General features: G+C 41.9%; 1 protein-coding gene across 2 annotated transcripts in view; it reads left to right on the plus strand.

Moving 5' to 3' along the window:
• RFX4 (regulatory factor X4) overlaps positions 1 to 19,974 on the plus strand; it is an 89,538-nt gene that overhangs the window by 21,102 nt on the left and 48,462 nt on the right. For both annotated transcript variants that reach the window (XM_063133428.1, XM_063133429.1), the window contains exons 2-3: positions 10,345 to 10,431; positions 17,801 to 17,861. In XM_063133428.1, the coding sequence (XP_062989498.1) occupies positions 10,345 to 10,431; positions 17,801 to 17,861 (148 nt within the window). The remainder of the gene's footprint in view (positions 1 to 10,344; positions 10,432 to 17,800; positions 17,862 to 19,974) is intronic.

Genomic DNA, 19,974 nt, shown 5'->3' on the forward strand with positions numbered 1-19,974 from the left:
TCCATCAACAGCAGAGTTTTGGCTGACAGTTGTATGGCCGGGCTTTACAAACTCTGTCTCTGCACTGCTGTCCTCAGTCTGATGGAGACAATAAACAGGCCTCTCATAACCTAAACTTTAAATTAAAAAATGGTGGTGGGTAAGGGCAACAAAATGCTTTCATTGCTGGGTGGCGATCTGGGGAGCTGAATTTTAATCACATGGGTGGCACAGCCTGCTCACCTCTCTCTCTTTCTCCCTCTTTGTTGGATCATTTCCATTTTGAGCTCAGTACACAGACCATCTATTGAGCAAGTCGTATTCAGCGGCAAGTATTATTCAAGACTAGATGCTTGTTTTGTTGAATCTAAAAGGGGGAAAAGTAAGAAGACTCCCTTCTTCCCTTTTTATGTTCTCTAGGCTGTCTTGCACTTCTCTCAGAGAAGAACTGAGCACCACAGTTTGAGAAACGTTAGCGTAGAGCCTTTTCAAAGGGGTTGAAAGGATGGTGCATGGCAGGAGGGGGCGGGGTAGATGGTGGGTGGACAGAGAATTGGACAAGAGAAGGAACTGCGTTGTCACTTTTGCTAGAATCCTTAATATTTATATATTGGAAAAGATGGAGAGTCTACAGTTTTTCTGTAATAGATGGAATTGCGTCTATATGGCGGTTGCTTTTTATAATAGACCTTTTGGGCATAACAACCTGTTGTGTGGACTGACCAGAGTGGCACTACAGTTTTCCCCATGTTCCCTCAAGCCAACGGCAGGATCTACACTATTGCTTTAAAATGGATCATAACAGTTTTGACATGCTCCATATACACTTTTCAAACCATTTTCAATGTGTTATATCCTGCTTGGTGTAGATCTGGCCAATAACAGGAATATTTGCAGGGCCCCTACAAGACATTTGCTGCCTGAGGTGAAACAGCAAATGGTGTCCCCTGCTCCCGCCAGTCAAGGTGCTTAGTACAATAGACTAGATAAGCTATTTTGGAACCTGAGACAGAAAATCCCACAAGCACCACCCCTCTCTCTGGTAGTAAAATAACAACAACAACAACAACAACAACAACACTAATAATTTGCTGTCTTTTCATGACTCCCAAAATCAGCTGCCTAAGGAAACCACCTCACTCACTCTGCTTAATGGTAGGACCATCCTGAGTCTATAAAGACAAAAACCATGGTGAAAAGATGTGCTGAGGTGCTGAATGCTACTTGCTTGCCAGGTGGATGTTTTTGGCAGCCTAAGCTACCCTGATTTCCATGAGGTGTAACTAGTTACTTTATCTACAAACTTTCCTCCCAACCTGCTATCCACCAGATGGTTTTTGGACTCCAACCCCCCCATACATGATCATGGCTGGCTGGGGATGATGGGAGTTGTGGTCCAAAACACTTGGAGGGCATCAAGTTGAGGAAGGCTGATCTAGACCCTCTGACTGTCACAAATCTGAGCCCACAAGAGTGTTTTTTGATTAGTTGCCACGGAGTTGCATCATGTGAGGAAAACATAACATTAGAACTGATAATTCCTGTGAATTTTTCAGGGAGAAATTGTGAGAATTTAAGATAAGAATTTAATTTATTATAATGGCCTACTGAGGCTTATTGACTGTTCCATAAATTCTTGGCCCGAGGCCTACAGAGGCCTTCATACTTTTTAATACTTTTTAATAGGCCTCTCTTCAGCCTGACTTTGTGGGCCAAACCTGAAATATCTCATGTCCACAGGATGGCATTTTAAACAGATCCTATGAGGAGATGCTGAAATCTAGAAAGTTGTGGAACTTTTATGTGCATACAGGTGTATGGCTTTAGATTTTTTGGCTCCACTCAGATCCAGGAGCTTTTGGCATGTATTATATGGCTAAATTTTCTCAGGATGAATTGGTGAGCAGAATTCAGTAGGAAGCTGTGATCCTGCCCATGAAACTATTACCTATTTTCTGCCCATACTGTTCTGTTCACTAAGTGCTGTGTGAATTCTGCAACTACCCTGCCAAATTTAGTACTGGGTGAAGTATTCAACCTTCTAAGAATTTCAGCACATTTACAGTTTTTAAGACTGGTGAAATCTCAGAAAGCAGGGGAATACTAGAGTCTTGTGGCACCTTCAAGACTGATAGACTTATTATGGCATAAGCATTTGTGAACTAGAGCCCACCACCTGATAACTCTAGGCCAGATCTACAGCTTGTGTCAAATCATTACAAAGATAGAATAAAAAGCAGGATATAACACTATGAAAGCACTATATGGAATGTGGCTTGTGCCCCAACAGTTATCAATGCACTTCAATACCGCTATAAAGCAGTAGTGTAGATCTAGAGCTCCATCACACCAGCATTTTATCGCACTCTCATCACGCCTGGTTTATGGTTTTGCAACGCAGTACTCACATGACATTGTCACTATCCTGCACTCATCTCATGTGTTCCCCTCCCTTTTCCATCTTATTTTAGAGTGGGGAAAGTCTGGTTTATTTCCTCCATGTGGGATTAAAGTTGAGATTAAACTACCTGAGCTGGTCGAATAGGCTTTTGCTGTGCCAAAATGCTTACAGGTCCCTCCCCTGTGCATTGGCATATCCCTTCAATGAACTCTTTACTTTGGATCGCTGGATCCAGAACCAAAGACATGGAACAATTCTCAGGTACAGAGGGAAAATAGAAAGAAAAGGCTCTTGTTAAAGCCAATTTGGCAAGCATCCATATTACTTATTCCTGCACATTCACCCCTCCCTCAAAAAAAAAAAAAAGAAATAAAACAATTTTATAGTCCCACACAGCTCTGCATCAGCAAAGTAAAGGATAAAACTTCCCTCCGTAAATGCACAGGGGTGGAGTAATGGAGAATCAGATCTCTCTCTCTCTCTCTCTCTCTCTCTCTCTGTGTTTATGGGGAGGAGGAATGGTTTGAAAGGGGAAAATATATTAAAAATCCTAAAAAAAATTAACCAATAAAGGGATTGGCTTCAAACATGGCAAGCCTAAAGCCCTACTTAAGAGCAACCATGCTGCTAAGTTTCATCTCTTTATCTTTAAAAATGAGGGAGCTGTAAGCATTTTGGTTAATTCCAATAGGCTACAATGAAGCGGTTACCCGAAAATACGGAGGTGGCCACGCCACGTCCATCACAACATCCATCAAGGACAAGAACCAATGAACTGGAGGGGGAAGGAGAAGTGGTGTGGTGGAGTGGGAGAGTGAATAAGCCACGAGATGAAATAGTGCAACAACATACGCAAGTGAAAGTGACCAGTGCTTGCTGTGCTAATGAAAAGGAGGTCAAAATCACGGATGCATATCAGGAAAAAAAGTAGGTGTTATGGAGCTCCTAGTCTTAGTTGCAGCAGGCCGGCATGGCTAGCTGTCTGGAAATAGAAACCGAAGAGATGGTCAAAATGAAGCTTTAATGTTTAAGTCACAGAAGCAGAATGAATTGTGTGAAATTAGCAAATATGTGCAAATTGTCTTACTACGCTTAATTTGCATATGCCACAGAACATTATTATTTATTGTTCTTTTGAAATATTTCTCATGTGAAAACGTATCCCAGCAGTGTACCACAATAAAAACCATTATACAAATATCGAATGTAAAGATACAGAAATAACGAAAGCATGCTAAATTATAATTGAGTACTTCGGTCACATGGCTGCAAAACTTTATTCTATTTTTTCCCCTTTATAGCATATCTTAAGCATATTCTTCTTTCTTTGTTTGAATTATACGCCCATGTCATTACTGTGCCAATCGGCTTTGTCTTTGGGCTCTGTGATGCACACATCAGAGAAAAGAAATGCACCACGTGAACCTCTAGTGAACCTTTCTGCCTTGTTTGCTGACAGTGACAGATAGTGTATCCAGTCCATTCAGACTTGTGTTTTAGGACTGTTCCTGCCTCCTTAACAGAGTTGATATATTTCCTCGGTGGAGGACTCCTGTGCCTTTAAGCATTTTGGAGGGCTGCTTTGCTATGCAATGCTGCAGTGTTCAGAAGGAGGCAACAGGTGGCAATTAACCCTGTAACCTTGGCAACCATGGTTGTTATAATTAGCAGGGGGTGGAAGAGCAGAGAATGTGTTGGCTGAGGGGCAAGAAAGGGGAGGCCCAAAGAACTACACTGTGAGGAGGAATAAGTTGGCCCCATATATGGGATGGAGGCTTCCCATGCAAGCATGGCCACTGAGTGGGAACATGGCTTGGCAACCCTTAAAAGAGCACATAGCATAACGTTTCAACAGGTGTTGTAGCCAGAGAAGCTCCATCTTTTCAGTTTTCCATTCTGTTTCAACAATATAGGGCCTCTGTTCCATACTGGATGCAGCAGGGTTATTCCTTCATATCTTAGAGAGGGCCAGTTGTCATGGGGACCTAAAGTATGAATTCTGGGGAAAATGGAATCTTTTGTAACCCCAAGCCGTGGCCTAGGCCTGTAGCCAATGACTAGTTCTCCCAAACATAGGGTGACCATATGAAAAGGAGGACAGGGCTCCTGTATCTTTAACAGTCGTATTGAAAAAGGAATTTCAGCAGGTGCCATTTGTATGCATGCAGCACCTGGTGAAATTCCCTCTTCATCACAACAGTTAAAGCTGCAGGAACCCTGCCCTCTTTTGTACCTGGTCACTCTAGTATAGCTCCTGCACCTTTAACTGTTATGATGAAGAGGGAATTTCACCAGGTGCTGCATGCATACAAATGGCACCTGCTGAAATTCCCTTTTCTATACAACTGTGAACGATACAGGAGCCCTGTCCTCCTTTTCATATGGTCACCCTACCCAAACAGTAAATGAGGGGGTAAATCCATACCTGCCTGGGCTGCAATACTTCAGGCTGCAGGTGTGGATTCATATGACGGAATGGCCCTCCATGATGGAAAATAATTCCAGCATCTAGAATGCTAGCACATCAGGGAGAAGGGGTCCAGCCCTAGCCTTCTGTCTTGATTAACTGCTTTTCCATGTGGAAGTATGGATGGAGGGACTGGAGGAGCATTCAGTCCTGTGAGACTCCACTTGTAGCCTAAAAGTGATACAGCCCAGACACAAGTTTATGAGCTAGGAACCAAGGAAGCTGCTAGCCCAGTATTGTTGACATCAACATGTAACAGCTCTCTGGGGTTTTAGGTGGGACTTTTTCCAGCCCTACATGGAGAAGCTGGGGATTGAACCTTGGACTTTCTTAATGCAAAGCATGTGCTCTACCACTGAGCTACAGTCCATCCCCAAGACACCATGTCTTATGCTGGTTTCCCGTCAACCTCCCCATCCCACCCTGCTACACTCCAGGCTATTTGCTGGAGTCCTGGTGAGTTTTTGTTTTGTTTTGTTTTACACAAAAAGGCAGACATATAGTAATCCAAGAGGTGTACTTTTCAGCAGGAAACTCATGTGAAGACTAGATATAGACCAGGAGCATGTATATTCCAGATAAGGAGCCAATGTGGTTGCTTTTCCTTCAAAATAAAAATGGCCCTCTGCCAGGTGCCTTATCTGAGGAAGGCTCAGAAGGTGGCAACAAAGAAGAGGGCCTTCTCAGTGGTGGCCCCCGAATTATGGAATGAACTCCTTGATGAGGCCTGCCTGCTGGCAACATAGTTATTTTTTTGGCACCAGGTTAAGACTTTCCTTTGCACTCAGAGATTTGGCAGCATATAATAAGGTTTTAAATAGGTCCTAGATTTTTATTATTGTTGTTTAAAATTATTTTAGATATATGTGTGTCTCTGTGTGGGCTGTTTATATGTTTGTATGTAAATGGTTTTTATAATGTCTTTTTAAGTTTTTGAATCTTGTAAACTGCCTAGAGAACTTTGGCTATAGGGTGGTATAGAAATGAAATGAAATTAATAACATAATATAACATAATGTGTCATCTGGCCATTAGATCCCTACAGTAAAGAGGAAATGACCCCTTTCATAGCGTCTCATCAGCCTTTCAGGAGAAGTTCTTCTCCACATTTCAGTGGAATTGCACAAAGAAGCACATTCCCTCTTATCACACGGGAATGAAGGAGCTGTGAGTTGCATATTTCCAGAGATATCAACTCCATCTTTTGCACATTACCGTGGAAGTACAAAAGGAGGCATCTGAATTCACTTATGCTTCCCATTCTGATCCTTCTTGTACCATCTGAAAGAGACTCAGAGCAATGTTCTGAGGAACTACCTTCAGTCATTAGTCTGCCTCAGGAGGAAAGGTGACCATGGAAAAATCTTCAAGAGGTGATTGGCTGTAGCAACCTGGTGCCCTCAAGATGTTTTGGACTTCAACTCCCATGAATCCCAGGCAGCATAGCCAATGGTCAGGAATATGGGGGTTGTAGTCCAAAACATCAGTTGGATACCAAGTGGAGAGAGTTGGTTGGAATGTTTTAACTCCAGTTGCAGCTGTTTGCTATGTGTGCTTCTGAATTTGCTGCTGATGTGTGCAAATTTTGTATAGAATACTGAAGTTTGTCTACATAATGTGTGTTGGAATTGGGAACTTAGTTTCATGACTCTTCCAATGAATACGGAAGTTTAAAATGATGAAAAAATAGTATTGTGAGAGATGAGATAAGGTGACAATAAAAGAATATAGACATATATGTAAAAATGCTTTCTGGTCTTAGAGAAATTAGTATCAAAGATAGTATCATATTTCTAGACCTCTTGGAAATCATTGGCTCATCTAGTTTATTTCTTACGATACTGTGCACCTCTTGCTCACTTGGTTTAAAGGAGGAGTTCCCAGCCAAACTGACTGCTGTCCCTTTCCACAATGAGCCTTTTGTTAATGATGGTGTTCTTCCTAGAATAGTCGGACTGTTCCATGTCATCACACCATTTTAGCCTATCAGAGGCTTCACTACCTCAAGCATAGTACAATATAGACTGATTACTAGAAAATCCAACCATATGGAATTTAAAAGAAAAGAAGTTGTTAAAATCTGCCTGTCTGCTTGTGTGAGTGAGTGAACAAGAGAGAAAGAGAGGATAGATAGATAGATACTCATTTGAAATATAGGTTTCAAAGTATCAACAGTCATTTTTATTTATTTATTTATTTATTTATTTAGTGCATTTCTAATCTTCACCAAAACTAATGTTCTCTGGGAGGATTACAATCAGTTAAACAATCAAAATGCCATTTTAAGAACATAAGAAGAGCCATGCTGGATCAGACCAAGGGTCCATCTAGCCCAGCACTCTGTTCTCACAGTGGCCAACCAGCCATCGGCTAGGGATGAACAACCAGGACATGGTGCAACATGGTTTCGAAGCCCCCATTTTCCTAGCTGACAAAAGCCCCCTGGACTTGTTCCTCCTCCTTCTCCTCCATCTACTTGTTCACTTGCCTCTCATAGAATCATAGAATAGCAGAGTTGGAAGGGGCCTATAAGGCCATTGTGGGAGAGCCCACAGCCTCCCTAGGTAACTGGTTCCATTCACTCTGGCTCAGACAGTGGTGAAAAGGAGGAGCAGTAGAGGCTACTGCCCATTTGCTCCTTGGATCTCTGGCCTGTCAAGCAAGCAAGTGGTAGCAATGATGAGAAAAAGGATAAGGAGCAATAGCAGCTGGTGATAATAATGGTGAGGAAATAGCCTCACTGAGGGCTCTTAAAAAACTGAACTCCAAAAGGAAGTTCAAACTGAGTCTGAAGCTCAAAATTAACCTGAATCTCCCATTCCTGCCTTATAATGAGGAAACACTTTGAGGGTTTGGGGGGGGGGGAAGTGATCATCCACAGCTTGTGACATTAACCAGTCAATATCTTAGAAGTCTCTAGAGATGGCAGAATGCAGGGCCTTGGAATAGTCAATAGGGAAGCTCCTTGTAGGAGAGCCTTCCTCTTGTTCAAGATGTAATTTTTGCCATAGCAGAAAAGGCCCTCCTCATGGTAGCCACCCACCTCACATCCTTTGACAGGCACTCACAGAGAAGGAGCCCTGATCTTAGGCTCCAGGCAGTTACATATGGGTGGAGGTGATCCTTCAGATAATCTGGCCTCAAGCCATTTAGGGCTTTGAATGTTGACATTACAGCCAGAGAAGCATCATTCACATCTTTGTACCAGGCAGGCTGGATTGCTGCTGAATGAACAAAGGCTAGACTCCTATGCTGATTACCTGGAAGTAAATCCCTCGGACATCAGTGAGTACACATGCATAGGACTGGACTATATCTCATTCCAAGGCTGGAAACCTTCAGGGCTGTACTGGCCAAGCACAGTGCATGGCTAGGTCACGGATGCTCAGGACCACAGACAGCTCACTGTGGGCCTGATGATTATGGTTACCATTCAGGTGCTCCAGGAATAGTGTACTCTAGTCCAAATTGTGAGTTTAAATAGACCTTAGAAATAGATTGGGGTTAGATTTGAGGGGACCCTGGCAAAGGGTCCTCTGGGGGGGTCAATACCACCCTGGTGCCCCCCGAGGTGAGCTTAAGAAAGGCATGAGGGTGGGTGGTGGTGAGAACTGCCGTCTTCACTTCTCTGGAATGCCTCTGAGCCCCGCTACATCAGAAGCCAGAAAAATTCTGCCTACAATTGCTTCACTTTCTTCATAGTGCTTTGCTGAGCACAGACACCTAAGTTTAGAAAAATAATGAAAGGGATGATGAGGATTGGTGTCAGCCACAGTGGGGCCCTAAAGTTTGCCCATCATGCTGAGTGCTGGTGCCAGACTTGGGAGCCCTACATTAAGCTGGGTATCTCAAGGTCCTCCCCCTGAGATGGAGATTGCTTGGGCCTATAGAGGCTGTACCCTATCTAGAGGTGCTGGTCAAAGCAGAGCTGGGGGGGACTTCCTGCTGCCCATGGACATGATCATCACAGATTGCAGATGGCTCTGGTGTTGAGTCCTCTGAGTCATAGGAAGGGGGGATATCTCCTTATTCAGAGCAGATGGAGGGTGTAGCTGGGCCCTGGAGTCCCCTCTGGCAGGACGGCCGGTTTGAGGCCCAAGCATGTTTAGACAGTGATGAGTAAAAGCAGCTTGCATTCTGCAAGCATACTTCTGGCTAGTTCTGGCTGCAAATACTCCCCCCCCCCCAATTCGTATTCAAGCCTAATGAAAGAGTGCAAAGGGAAAGCAGAACTCCCAAAGCCCAACTTCCTCTCCCTTGTGAGCTGCCCATACATCAATCTTTCAGCTGGAATGCTGGCTGCTATCATGATGTAAATTTTATGTGTCATGTTTTGAATGTTACACCCCATTTAACACCTTTCTTTTCCTTTTAGCAATCCTGTCCCTTGGATCACATTTCTGCTAAATTCCAGCTTCCTTGCTAGGGCTGGAGTGCCACATAACAATTTCTAGAGAGAAATGTACAGATGTTCTATTTAGTCATCATAGGGTCTTATTCCATGCATGTATCAAATAACTTTTAGGTACCCTAACAATTCAAAGGGCCAATCTTACCATTGGGCTGAGTGAAGCAGCTGTCTCATGTAGCTGATTTAAGTGTCATGAAAAGGCAGCAAATGTTAGTTATTTAATTTATTATTACTGTATTTTTTATAGAGGGAAGGGGAGAGGTGCCTGTGAGATTTTCTGTAAAAAATAACTTGGTTGATCTTGGGTATAGAATCATAGAATCACAGAATAGCAGAGTTGGAAGGGGCCTATAAGGCCATCGAGTCCAACCCCCTGCTCAATGCAGGAATCCACCCTAAAGCATCCCTGACAAATGGTTGGTTGTCCAGCTGCCTCTTGAATGCCTCTAGTATAGAATCATAGAATAGCATGATCTACCTTGATGTGTGTGTGTGTGTGTGTATTTCAGGCAGCAAAATGTCTTGGACTGAAGGTATTTAATTAATTATTACTGTATTTTTATTGCCAGGTTTGGGAAGGGGTGCCTGTGAGATTTTCTGCCAAAATAACTTGGCTAGCATTGGGTACTCTCTACCTTGATGTGTGTGTGGGGGGAGGAGTTGGGGTTCAAGTAGCAAAAGGTATTGTACTGATCCTGCTGATACCCCACCCCCGGTGAATGAGTCAGTTCCAGATGGTTTTATATCCATAATAGTATGTCAGATTACCATGTTTTACAATGCCAAACCAAAATATTCTTTAGAAAAAGTTTGGCCTAAGAATTTTCATATACACAGACTAGAAAACTATTTTGTAGATTTTCATTTGCTGCTACTAAGTAAGTCATCTTATATTTTCACTATGATCTTCTGATGCAGGTCACTATTATTATTTGCTGAGGAGAAACTGAGGCTGAGAACAACCAATTTGCCTAGGAAGTAACTAGGACTAGGGCAAGTGTATGACTTGAACCCAGCTTCATTTACTGTAGAAATCTGATGAAAGAATATCCAAATTTTAAAAACTTTTAAATTTTTATTTTGCAGAGAGTTGGATTGAAAGATGCCTCAGTGAAAGTGAAAACAAACGTTATTCCAGTCATACATCCCTGGGGAATGTGTCTAATGATGAAAGTAAGTATACACCGTTTTCTGTAGAGGATCTTAGCTTACCATTACTAGAAAGTACCTTTGGGCAATATAATCTTAAACTGTTCCCAGAATAGAGGGGCATCCACCACCCACTCACACATCCAAGCAGGGCTATAGCTAGAGAGCCAATGACAGCAGAAGCTGCCGAAAGTACAATTTTATTTATTTTAATATAGTTATACAATGTATAAGCTGCCCTATAATTGAAATTCTCTGAATAGCTTTCAGGCTTTCAGGATGAGATTGCCCTCTCTATCCTTCCTTTCCAGGGTTGCCTGTAGACCATTCTCAACTTCTCCCACAGGCTGAACAGGTTTATGAAATGGCTGGCAAACGGAATGTTTGTTGATTGAAATAACAGGATGTTCACTTAAAATCCAGAGGTGGGAAAAATACGGTATTCTAGAACTGTAATTGTAATTTTTGCTCAAAATCTGAAGGAGGGGCATGCACAAATATTTAAAAATAGGGCCCAGAAACTACACATAGGAAATGAAGAATTGTACGTATCTACTTACAATCTGATGTCCACGTAGCACAAGTAGAGAACAGGTGAACCTCAGTTAAAGGTGCCTGCAGAACAATTGCCCATAATAACTCCAGGAAAGAACAAACTTAAATCAGACTGATCAGGAAAAATGTCTTTCCAACTCCCACATACTTTCACCTGCCAGACAGATCCCATTCATGAGCAGAACAAAACCTCTTCATCTAGGTTACGTAACTGCAGGTACCCACACTCATAGATATTAAGAAACCATTTACGTTAACAGTTGTGGTTAACATATCAAATTGCAAAGTGTACACACAATGGTCTTGGTAAAATTAAGCCCATGAAATATATAAGATATGCATTTACTCAGGGGAGCAGCTTGCTGTGGTTGACTCAGAAGCCCCAGCCATTCGTTCCACATATCTTTCTCCCCACCCATTTATTTTCATGAAATGTCCATATTTGTGTGGAAAGCAGTGGCCTGCCTACTCTGGTTTTTTTATTCATAAACTATTTGGCTTTTAGGCTACCCCCCGCCCCGGCCAAATGTTACTTCAGTTGTGGAATCCTACCTAGTCTTCCTTTCTGTGACAGAGGGCCATATTAGGGCAATGGGCCTTCAGAACCATCATTCAAAATTCCCTCAACATTGTCTATGTATTATACATGGTAAAACAAAAGCTGTGTTTTGTAAGATGGCATTTAGTCATATCATGTAGTAAAATGACAGAGAATTAAATTTAGTAAGTTCCTTTATGACAGAAGACCATAGCTACCCTTGAATCTTGGTTCTTGTTAGAATTTCTTTCTATCTATCTTTTTTCTTTCTTTCTTTTTCTTTTTTTTTACCTCAGAGTTACTTAGGTATCAGAGGCATTAGTAAAATCATACCTATGTCAAGATGGATGTTCACAGAGCAGCATGTAAACTTTTGAGCTCCACAGAATACTTTATCAGGCTGGATGTAAAATTATTATTAATAATAATAATTAATTAATTTCATTTATATACCACCCAATAGCTGAAGCTGTTGGGCGATTCACAACTATATAAAGATAAAACAGCATAAAAGAGAATTAAATACAAAATTTAAAACAATTTAAGCAGCTAAAAACAATTACAGCAAAAATTCTAAACGTGTTCAAATAGCTAGGATAGATACTGCATCATATGTCATTAAATGCCTGGAAGTAGAGGACAGTCTTAATCTTGCACTAAAGAGATGACAGTGTTGACGCCAGGCCGGCCTCAGTGGAGATGCCATTCTATAGTTACCTTCCAATATAGGTAACAAAGAGCATCATCAGAAGGGGGGAAATCACATTTCCCTACTGTCACTTTGCCTCCTGCTTCTGCCCCACAATAGGGACAAACAACTTCCTCTTTCTTTACCGGAGGAAGAAAGAGGAAGCAAACAACGGCAACGTGGCCCATTCAGTGGGCATTTTGATCACACTACTTCTCCTGCACACAGCAGGAAATGGCAGCAAGTTTTGTTACAGCCCCATAGATCGGATTTTCTGGGTCTTTTTTGCAATGGAAAAATTAGAAGGAGCGAGAAATGCATAGGAGGCAGACGGAGTTGTGGAAAGGACCCCCGAAAATCCATGAGTGGCCAGTAATGAGTGTGCTATAAAAGCTTCATCTGATGATGCTCAAGGAAGTTTCTTAGTGAGGGCTGAGTATTAAATGGTAGTGCACAGTTAGGATGGTAATGGATGAAAAATGTGATCCGTAGTTACTGAAAACTACTACTAGCAATTCCATTATTTGAAGCAGAAGGGATATCTTTAAGGCTGTTCCATTTTATAATAGCTCTGAGTTTGACAACAAGCCCTCTGAGGTGCTATATTGGGATGTGTTTTTCCTCCGTATAGCTGTATGCCTCTGTCTTCAGTGAAAGTATGTGGGTATGAAATAAAAGAGACCTCCTCTTGTTGACTGTGATTTATCATGCGATTTTATTGTTGTATTTTTAAATTTTTCATTATGAGCTACCTGGTGGGCTGTCAGGCAAGATATAAATGTAAAAAAAAGAAGACAAAAAAGTAGCTTAAAACATGTTCATCAGGACCCTGACATGGGCATTTTGGAGGCACAGGAGCACAACAATGAAAATACTATTTAAACCTCAGTAGGTGGTGATGAGTATGATAGCTTCATCCCACGTACCTGTTTCCCTTGAATTATCCCCTACAGTGCTAAGCTGTCGGTGTTGTTGTTGTTGTTGCTAGCTAAATCACACCCCGGGTGGCAGCGCTCCTAAGATCCTTTGCATACCAGGAAATGGGTTTAAGGGGGGGAAAGTAAAAAATCATAAAAAATCAATGGATGACTCAATCTGATTCAAATTTGCTATGCTTAAAGCTCTCCTTAATATCTATTACTGTGCCAATTTTGATGTATTTATCTTTAAAATTTACGCAGATGTAAGCATTTCTTTAATTTTTCTTTAAACATATCAAATCCTGCTCCTGTACCCCCAGTGGCCACTCAGAAAACAACAAATGATTTGCTCCAAAAGTAGTACCAAAATAGGTCAGGTCTTTTGCCTTTGAAGCACAATTAAAGCAGGATGCATGGGAGTACTTCACAGTCAAAGCAGATTATAAACTGGTAAACTTCAGAGTACTTCACAATAAAAGCAGATTATAAACTGGAAAACTTCAGAGTTCTTTGCACGCAATTTGCAGTGATTGCACAGTATAACCCTGGTGTAATAAAGCTCTGAATCTTCTTAGCAGTAATATGGCGTGAGATTTATGGGTGGGTGTATATGTGTGTTTTACACTTTAGCTTGATTTCATAGCTCTTGTTTCTTTATAACATAATCCTGTGTATGTTTTTTCAGAAAAAAGTCCAACTGAATTCAATAGGGCTTCCTCAGAAGTCAGTGAGCATAGGATTGCAGCCTTAAATGTGTGGGTTTCAAGTTGAGGTTATATTTGCGGTGCAGCTAGTCAAAATCCAGGTCCCCCACAGCCCAAATGTTAGGGGGCAAATGACCACCCAGAGAGTTGCACTTGATGAAGGTATCAGGGTAGCAGACACAAATTCCATTTTATTCCTGAAGACATGATGTTGCTATGATTTAAGTGAGGTTAAAATGCAAAATGGAGCATGATCAGGGAATCATTTAAAAACAAAAATCAGGGCTTGCTAGTTGTAGAGCATGGGATCGTGTTGACAGAGGCTGGGAAGATAATAGCTAGATCTGTACTTCCCAACTGAGGTAGTACACAATGCTGGGTCTAAAATTGCCTATCTGTCCTTCTGGGCGAGGCAAAATATTAAGAGAAAATAGATAAACCAAAAATCTCAGGCTCTTACATGTGCTTTTGGCAACAGTCTCAAGGGCCAATTCCATGTTTGTACATCACTTGATAATTTATTGCTGAATGTGTGTATTCTATTAAAAAGCAATGTCTCTCAGGCAATTTAAAAGTGATATAAAATTTTTGTCTGTGGTGCTTTCTTTGTGATGGCTCATTCACAGAGAGAAGTAAGCCTATATGCACCAGTTGTTGGGGAACATGGGTGGGAGGGTGTTGCTGCACCTGTGTTCTGCTTGTGGTTCCTGTCTGACAGCAGGTTGGCCACTGTGTGAACAGAGAGCTGGACTAGATGGACCCTTGGTCTGACCCAGCAGGGCTCTTCTTATGTTCTTAGAAGTCAAACGTAGCAGGCTGCAGCCCTCCAAAATAATCTTTGTTAAGTTTCTTTTTTATGAGGAAAGATTACAGTCATTGGGGCTTATTTAATTTAGAAAAAAAATCCTATGCAAGTTTAGACAGAAAAAAGGCCTACAACTCCCAGCATGCCCCCCAGGCTTGGGCATAATAGAAGGTTGTATAATTATGCATGGTATGAAGAAAAGTAAATAATTTTTCTCCCTCTCTCATAATACCAGAACTCAGGGTCATCTAAAGTGGCAGGAGATTGAGGACAGACAACACTTAAACTTCTTCACACAGTGCATAATTAATTGATGGAACTCTTTGCCACAAGTTGTGGACATGGTCACCAACTTAATGGTTTTAAAGGGGGATTAGACAACTTAATAGAGTTTAAGTCTATCATGATTAGCAACTAGTCATGATGGCTGGCTCCTCCTTCCAGGATCAGAGTCAGCAGGCCACTGAATACCAGCTGCAAGGAAACATCAACAGGAGAGAGCTATTGTCTTCATGTAGACTTTCAAATGTCAGTTGGTTGTCAGTAGATGTAAATGCAAATTTTGTAGATGTAAATTTTGAACTGCAGATGCTCATCCTGACAGCCTCCATAACCAGGTCCTCAAGGAGAGTACAAAATTGCAGACAGCTGTGTTGATCCATATCAACAAACCAATTCTAGCCATTTTCATCTCCACCAGGAACATGTCTCTTGTAAAGCCAATGGTTCTTCATTGCCCATTCAAGACAAGGCCATCCCAAAACACTTTGCATTACAACAGGGCACATATATTGTTAAGAACATAAGAAGGGCCATGCTGGATCAGACCAAGGGCCCATCTGGTCCAGCACACTGTGTTCACACAGTGGCTGCCCAGCTGTCGGCCAGGGACTCAGAAAGCAGGACGTGGTACAACAGCACCCTCCCACCCATGTTCCCCACCAACTGGTGCACACAGGCTTACTGCCTCGGATACTGGAGGTAGCACATATCCATCAGGGCTAGTAGCCATTGATAGAGCTCTCCTGTTGCTGGGAAAATCCATCCCCTGCCCACCACCTCCCCCAGCTACTGTGGGGATTGCTGCTAGCCTCAGAGGGCACAGAGGAATCTGGGGATAGGTGAGTGGAAGATGAGGCAGTGTCCCTGCCAATAAAAAAATGTGCCAGCATTGCCTCTCCGTGAGCTCTGGCTCTGCAACACCACTGCTGGTTAGCCACTGTGCGGAAAAGAATAATGTTCTAGATAAATTGTTGGTTGGATCTAGCACATTTTTTCTTATGTTATTTTTAATAAGAAGGTAAGTAATCAAGTAGGGCATGTGAAGCTTCCCCCTACCCCAGCTGGTTCTTCCCCTCCCTGCCCTGTCTGTTATTGTGATTTTAGATTTTAAGCCATATGGCAGATTGTCTTGTTTTGTTTTATTTTGTACAGCACCATGAACATTGATGGCGCTTTATAAATCAATCAATAAATCAATAACAACAACAACACTGCAGTAATAACAGCAATAATTAGAACACCCAGCCCTATTTTTTTCTTCTTCATATCTTTGCACTGAATGTAGAGGTTCTCCCATAATAGCCATTTTAAAAATATCTCAAACAAATGCTGGGCTAATATTTGGTCACAAGTCATCTCTGTAGTTACTTCCTGGGTGCCTTTGAATTGCTGAACTGATGTCAGTCCTGGTGTTATGTGGTGATAAAGGCTTAATACTTCTACCATGTTGAAGCAACTGGATCTGGGTTGTGGGCTTGTATGACAGTTCATCTCAGCCCTGTTAAGAAGCTCCTTTGCAATTTTATTTTATTTATTATTTATTTGTTACATTTATGTCTCACCTTTCCTCCAAGGAGCCCAAAGTGGCATACATGATCCTCCTCTTTTCCATTTTATCCTCACAAAACCCTGTGTGGTATGTTAGGCTAAGAGTTGGTGACTGGCCCAAAGTCACCCAGTGAGCTGCATGGCTAAGTGGTGACCAGAACCTGGGTCTCCCAAGTCCCAGTCCAACGCTCTAACCGCTGTGCCACAGTGGCTCTCTTCTGATCCATTCTTCTGCTTTGTTCACCTGACAACTAGCCACACTGGCTGTATATGGGTAACCAGATTCAGCCTATTGGTTTCTTGGGGTGATGTCAAGACTTCTGTTCAGCTGATGTCAACTCACTGTCCTTTGTGATATCATTGGCTCAGTAGTCTGAGCTGAGGTGGTGGTGCTGGACTTTGAAAAAGAATTTTAGCTATATAGTTGCAGTTTGGTATATGTTAATGACAAAGCTGCAGGCTGTTGATGTTGCCCTGGCCTCCGCAATGGCTGTGAATGGAAAAGGGGAAGGGGATCAGATGCATAAATCAGACCCAGGTAACAACCCCCCTGCCCATTCTATCCCTTTACCTTATCTCTCACTATAGTTTTGTTGTGAGGAAGGAAGTGGGGCAGTGTTTGTTCATCAGATACATCCTTAGGCTTGGTAGGCCTCAGAAGGAGGACAGTTCCATCACCACCAACCCCTGAGCATCTGACCCACGCACAGGCCATAGCTAGATGGGGCAAAATCCCGGGGCGATGCCCAGGATCATATCTGTGCATCCACATGACGCACAGGGGATCCTGGGATCAGGGAAGGATGATCCCTCCCTTGCCCTGGGATCCGCCTTCACCTCAATCCTCTCCGCCACGCTCCGCCGGCCCCCCAATCCTCTTCGCCTCCGCCTTAAGGGCAGGCGAAGCCCCCCGCTCCGCTCCTGCTTCTCCGGTCCGATTAGAAGCGGAGCACATCCCTAATATAAACGCAATAATAAATACATAAATAAATAAAATCATGTGGATTCCACAGTCACCAGGGGTGCTTCCTGACAGAGGGGTCCTAGTGCTGCCAGTTAGGAGACATTGTGCAACTGTTCCATCTTTTCTTACTTAACAGATTTTCTGCAGTGAGAAGAAAGATGAAAGAAGCAGTGGGAAAACACGGGAGGGTTACAGGTGGAAGATGTCGTCATCTAGACCCCTTGTAAAATTCTGTATGTAAGGCAAGGCAGTGGCACATTAAAAGCCTCATCTGGAAGCAACCCAGGCAAAGTTTGAGCTGATTCCAGTGGAATTCCCACATCCCCTTGTCCAAGTGCTTTAGCAGTTCAGCTGAAAGTATGTCCCCATATATTGTTTTCTCTCAACAGATGAGGAGAAAGAGAATAACAGAGCATCCAAACCACATTCTACTCCAGCTACACTGCAATGGTAAGATTCAGTTTTTTGAAAGAATTTTTTTAAAGGAGAGTTATATCAATATCCTTTAGTATTTTCAGGCTACCCATGCTTATACTGAAAGAAGCAAACACATGAAAGAGCCATAAATATATGGGAATGTTTTTAATGGTGTTGCAGTGTTCTGGATCACCAAATTGTATTAATATCCTGTCAGAATTCACTTTCTGAGGTTCTCTGATTTCTTTTTCATTTTTTTTTTATATAAATTTTTATTTTCCAATACTTAAACATACATCAATACAATTAAAAGAAAAACAACATAATACATAAACTCTAAGTAACATTTATATCATATATTCTCGCTTAATCTATTTAACATAATCATACTTAACATAAATGTGCACCCCCCACCTCGGGATCTCATTCCTGTTTCCAAAATCTCATAGTATCTTCTGCTGGTGGCTTCCCACTTCCCTTAGAAAACACAAATATTAGGAACTTTTTCCAAATTCCCTCAAAATCATTCGTTTTTGCTAAACCTCTTCTCACTTTAATATTACACGTCAGTTTATCATTAATAGCAATATCCCATACTTCTTTATACCATTCTTCAATACAATAATCACCTTGAATCTTCCAGTTCCTAGCTAGAATTAACCTTGCTGCTGTCAGCAAATTCGTTATCAATTCCTTAATTTCTTTACATTTAAAATCTTCTTGTAGTGAGAGTAATGCAACTCTTGGTGTTTGTTCTATTTTCATTCCAACAATTTCTTCAATTTCTGAGAACACCATCTTCCACAACTTTTGCACATATTTACATTCCCACCACATATGTAGATGTGTTCCTTTTTCATCACAACCTCTCCAACAATTTGCTGAATGCTGATTATTAATCTTATTTAATCTAACTGGGGTTAGGTAACACCTCCATATAATTTTATTTCTTTTTCATTTTTAAAACCTAGTTTCTGGTCCTTATGGTTATAAAGATATGTTAGGAAGTATCTGTGCAATGCCTGGTGAGATTTCAGAAGCCAGACAAGTGGCTGAATAAGATATCTATGATTTAGGACAAGCATAACACTCTGCTGCTCCCTAAGACTAGCAAAATTAGCACAAAGCAGACAACAGTAATATATATATAAATCTGTGCTAAATTATATCTATCTCTGGTAGCCACCCACTTAGAGCTTCTCTACACAAGTGATTTATTGCATATTTATGATTGGTCACTCATGGAAGTTTGTGGCACCTTTACATGACATCACCTAACTCCAGGACATCTCCTGTGCTTCCCCCTTTATCCCGCTTTCAAAAAGTTTGGAAATAAACAGTAATAAAAGTTAATGGTGCCATATCGGTAGTGTGTAATGCTGACAAAGCTCTATAATACAGCAACTAGATGGTGCTGTTTCATTATTTATTTATTTATTTAGCACCAACAATGTACTTGATGCTGTACAGAATATACAAATAAAACATTGAACACATAGAGCATTGATGAGAAAGGATGTTTTCAATTCCGAATCACGCCTTCTCTATCTAAACCTGGAAAGACTCTGGAAGAAGAAAGCTTAGTATGGGCGTGGGATCTTTGCTTAATGTATAGAGAAGCTCTTAGGGAGTGTTCCTATGGTCCCTAGACAGGATCTCTAGGGACCATAGGTTAGTGTAGATTTCCTGATCCAAGGTCAAAGTCAACCATTCTGGCTGGCCTCTAAGGTTGGGAACTCAACCTCAGAGAAGGGGGAAATGGGTGCTTTGGTAGACAGGGAGTGGAGGAGACTGGAGGGGCCAGGATTCGAGCAATCCTGAGCCTCTGCCCACCTCCTTCCCTCCCCTTCTGTAGCCCATCTAGTGAAAAATGCAGGGCTGGAGGAGAGGGAGGCAAAGATTGTCTCTGCCGCTCCTCATACCCTGCATTGGATCATCATAAGCCTTCTAGTTCAGGGGCTTACGATCATCAAGGGTGCAACCTATAGGATTGTGCCTTTAATCTCCGAAGGCAAAGACCTCGGAAGAAGCACTTAATTACTGAGGCAGCCCATGTGGTCTTCCTATAGTCCAGCCATGTTAGCTGATTGCTAATATTTTCCAAGCATTCAAATCATTGTTAGTTTTTGTTAGTTATAGCTGCTTT

This window comes from Elgaria multicarinata, chromosome 9 (assembly GCF_023053635.1).
Source record: "Elgaria multicarinata webbii isolate HBS135686 ecotype San Diego chromosome 9, rElgMul1.1.pri, whole genome shotgun sequence".
NCBI lineage: Eukaryota > Metazoa > Chordata > Lepidosauria > Squamata > Anguidae > Elgaria > Elgaria multicarinata.